This window comes from Colobus angolensis, unplaced genomic scaffold (genome assembly GCF_000951035.1).
Source record: "Colobus angolensis palliatus isolate OR3802 unplaced genomic scaffold, Cang.pa_1.0 Scaffold66, whole genome shotgun sequence".
NCBI classification, from domain to species: domain Eukaryota; kingdom Metazoa; phylum Chordata; class Mammalia; order Primates; family Cercopithecidae; genus Colobus; species Colobus angolensis.
The window spans coordinates 498,905-502,694 of NW_012120265.1; the positions used below are offsets into that span (position 1 = coordinate 498,905).

The 3,790-nt window shown below is 50.9% G+C and overlaps 1 protein-coding gene across 1 annotated transcript in view; it reads left to right on the forward strand.

The window, feature by feature from the left end:
• Positions 1-3,790, forward strand: part of TMEM38A (transmembrane protein 38A) — a 28,704-nt gene that overhangs the window by 17,560 nt on the left and 7,354 nt on the right. The window contains exons 3-5 of the mRNA XM_011925894.1: positions 641-797; positions 1,054-1,238; positions 3,034-3,121. Of these exons, the coding sequence (XP_011781284.1) occupies positions 641-797; positions 1,054-1,238; positions 3,034-3,121 (430 nt within the window). The remainder of the gene's footprint in view (positions 1-640; positions 798-1,053; positions 1,239-3,033; positions 3,122-3,790) is intronic.

The following is a 3,790-nucleotide window of genomic DNA, read 5'->3' on the forward strand; positions in this document are numbered from 1 at the left end:
TGCAGTGGTGCAATCTCGGCTCACTGCAACCTCCACCTCCTGGGTTCAAGCGATTCTCCTGTCTCAGCCTCCTGAGTAACTGGGATTACAGGCATGCACTACCGTTCCCGGCTAATTTTTGTATTTTTAGGCACGGGGTTTCACCATGTTAGCCAGGCTGGTCTTGAACTCCTGACCTCAAGTGATTTGCCCACCTTGGACTCCCAAAGTGCTGGTATTACAGGTGTGAGCCACCACGCCTGGCCCAGAGTAGCAATTTCAAAATACTCCGAGGTGCAAGCTGGCCCATCTCTCTAAGCCTCAGCCGCCTCATGACAATTAGGAGACTCCTATGATAATAAAGCCATCACTTGGCTGGGGCACTGATGAGGATTTAGTAAGTCCTAAATGTGAGCTAGTGTCATCATCATTGCCACCTCTCTGAGCGTGGAGGAAAGGACTCCCACTCGGCTCTCTATTTTCTCTGTGCAACCTCAGGCATGCGTGCAGCCTCTCTGAACCTTGGTTCATCCTCTGAAACTTACGAACTGCACACTGTTGGGTGGGCGGTCTGGATTAGGATAGGCTGACCCGAGCATATGGGAGTGAAACCTGTCCTTGGCATGCTGGTGATGATGGGGAACACTCCTGTGCCTCCCAGGAGCAGTCGAGCTCTCCCGGCGCCACCCCGTCGCATCCTGGCTGTGCGCCATGCTGCATTGCTTCGGGAGCTACATCCTGGCTGACCTGCTCCTTGGGGAACCACTGATCGATTACTTCAGCAACAACTCCAGCATCCTGCTGGCCTCAGCTGTCTGGTAAGCCGTGCTGGGCATGGAAGAGCAGAGCCAGGTGGGGGAAGGAACAACCTGGGCACCAGGGAGGAGAGAGGTTGGAGGAATTAGAACGCACCAGCAACAGCCCTCATGATGGCCCTGAACATGCTGCCCTCCATGCTCAGCTTTGGTCTAGGCTCAGCACGCTGGGGAGGGGGTTCTGACATAACCACAGCTCCCTACCCCCATCCTTCACAGTCTGCCCATCCCCTGGCACTCAGCGTTCTCTCCCCAAAAGGTACTTGATTTTCTTCTGCCCCCTGGACCTCTTCTACAAGTGTGTCTGCTTCCTGCCTGTGAAACTCATCTTCGTGGCCATGAAGGAGGTGGTGCGAGTCCGCAAGATCGCGGTGGGCATCCATCATGCCCATCACCACTACCACCACGGGTGGTTCGTCATGATTGCAACTGGGTGGGTCAAAGGTAAATAGGATAATGACAATGAAAAATCATCTCAGTGGAGAACTTTTTGTCCAGTGATACTACAAGGCACCCCAGTTGGGAAAGCCGTTGCTCCACGCAAAGGGGTGTTCAAACCTCCCTAAAGGTATCAGCCAATACCTTTAGGGTAAGTGGGAAGATTCTTCCAAAGATGTTATTGTCAGGGGTACCTAAGACAGTGATGATGACGACGAAAGCTAGAGCAGGGTTTCTCACTTGCAGCCCTACTGACATGTGGGGCTGGATTATTCTTTGTGGTGGGGGCTGCCCTGTGCATTGTAGGATGTTGAACAGCACCCCTGGCCTCTACCCACGAGATGCCAGTAGCACACTTGTCCCCAGCTGTGACAAAAGAAATTGTTTCCAGACATTGCTAAACACCTACAGAGCAAAATTGCTGCAGGTGAGAACCCCTTCTCCAGAGCTCTAGCTATAGGAGCTCTTAACTTTTGGGGACCATGGCCCTTTTGCCAGCAAAACCTACAGACCATTTCGTATGAAGAAAATAGAGCTAGACATGGTGGCTCATGCCTGTAGTTCTAGCTATGCAGGAGGCTGAGGTGGGAGGATCACTTGAGCCTAGGAGTTCAAGGTTACAGTGAGCTATGATTGTGCCACTGCACTCCAACTGGGCAACAGAGCAAGAGTCTGTCTCTAAAAAATTAAAGTTAAAAAATAAAGTAATAATGAAAATGTTATTAGAAATAAAGAACGTTTTATAATGATAAAAGGGTCAATCCACTAGGAAGGTGTAACAACTATAAACATATATGCACCTAGAAACAGAGCACCAAAATGCATAAAGCAAAAATGGACAGAAGTTCAGGGAGAAAGAGATAATTCAACATTAAAAGTTAGAGAAGTGGGCCAAGGAGTAGCAGGGAAAGAAGGCCTGAGCAAGTGCCAAAAACCACTGGGCACTTTATCCTCGCTTCCTGCCCACCAGATATGGGTACCCACAGTGCCAAGGCCTAGAATCACCCTCCATTGAGCCATGGTGTCCTCAGTTATTCCTTGCTATGGGGGTCAACCTGTGCATTATACAATGATGAGCCACCTCCCTGGCCTTGAGTCACTAAACACCAGTAGCGCTCCCTCCCCAACTCTGACAACTCAAAGTGTTTCTCAACATTGCCAGATGCTTCCTTGGGGACAAAATGGCCCCAGATGCGATTCCCTGGTCCAGTAGTACATCTCAGGCACCCCAGTTGGTGCAGCAGTTCCTGGAGTGAATGTCCAAGTCTCTTTAACCAATACATTTAGGGTAAATGGGAAGATTCTTCCAGAAATTTAGCCATTACCTCCATTTGAGTCTCCTTATTGTCTCTCCAGGAAGCTTTTACTACTGAGCAGATTCCCCAGGTGTATAGCATCTCCTCCAGAGGATGGGGGGCTTGAGAAAGATTGAGAACTTGGAGCCTTGAGAAGGAGTGAGACTGGGGGTGGGAGCTGCCTTGGAAGCCTCATGCACAGCTTGGGGTCCTGGATTAGGGGCATCAGGACAGACAACTCCAGGTTGAAGACCTGCCTTGCAGGGGGGGACATAACTGACTCCTTTAGGTGACTTTTGCTCTGAATTTGCCATGTGACCCTCAGCAAGGCTGTTGTTTTCTCTGAGCTTCAGTTTCCCCACCTGCAGCTGATGATCATACACCCCCAGGCTCAGTGTCCCTCTAGAGAAAACTCCGGGAGTGGAGAGACTGCTTCCTTGGGAATTCAAACGAGGAAAAGGAGACCTGGGGGTGGCGGGCTTGTTCAGAAGCACCCTGTCCTGTAGGTTCTGGTGTCGCCCTCATGTCTAACTTTGAGCAGCTGCTCCGAGGGGTCTGGAAGCCAGAGACCAACGAGATCCTGCACATGTCTTTGTAAGTATCCCCCTCCACCTCTGCCTCCATCCCTCCTGTATGTCTGGGTGCCTGACCCTGAGTTGGATGCTGCTGATAACTTAGAGAGGCCTCAACCCTTGACTCTGCCTTTCAGGAGCTTTCAGAGGCTATGACTGGGGAAGCTCAAAGCAGAGCCATAGCTCTGCTTGGTGTGGAGGTTGGGGAAGGTAGAGCTGCAGGAAGGAGGCAATACCTGATTGGGGTTTTGAAGGGTGAGCAGGAGTTCACTGGCCAAGAAGGAGCCTCCCAACAGAGGCCAGCATCTCTGCCAACTGTCAAATCACAAAAGAGCAGCAGTGCTGCTGGGTGTGCAGGGTCAGGGTACAGGGTATGCATGGGGTATGGAGTGTGCATTGGGAGCATATCTGGAGCTAAGTGGAAAAGGCCAGGCGGCAGCATCCAAGACCCAATGCAGGATCCCATGTTGCATTTAGCCTAATGCTTTTTTCTTTTTTTTTTGAGACAGAGTCTTTCTCTGTTGCCCTGGCTTGAGTATACTGGCGTGATCTCGGCTCACTGCAATCTCCACCTCCCAGGTTCAAGAGATTCTTATGCCTCGGCCTCCCGAGTACCTGGGATTACAGGCATGCACCACCATACCCGGCTAATTTTTATATTTTGAGTAGAGATGGGGTTTCACCATGTTGG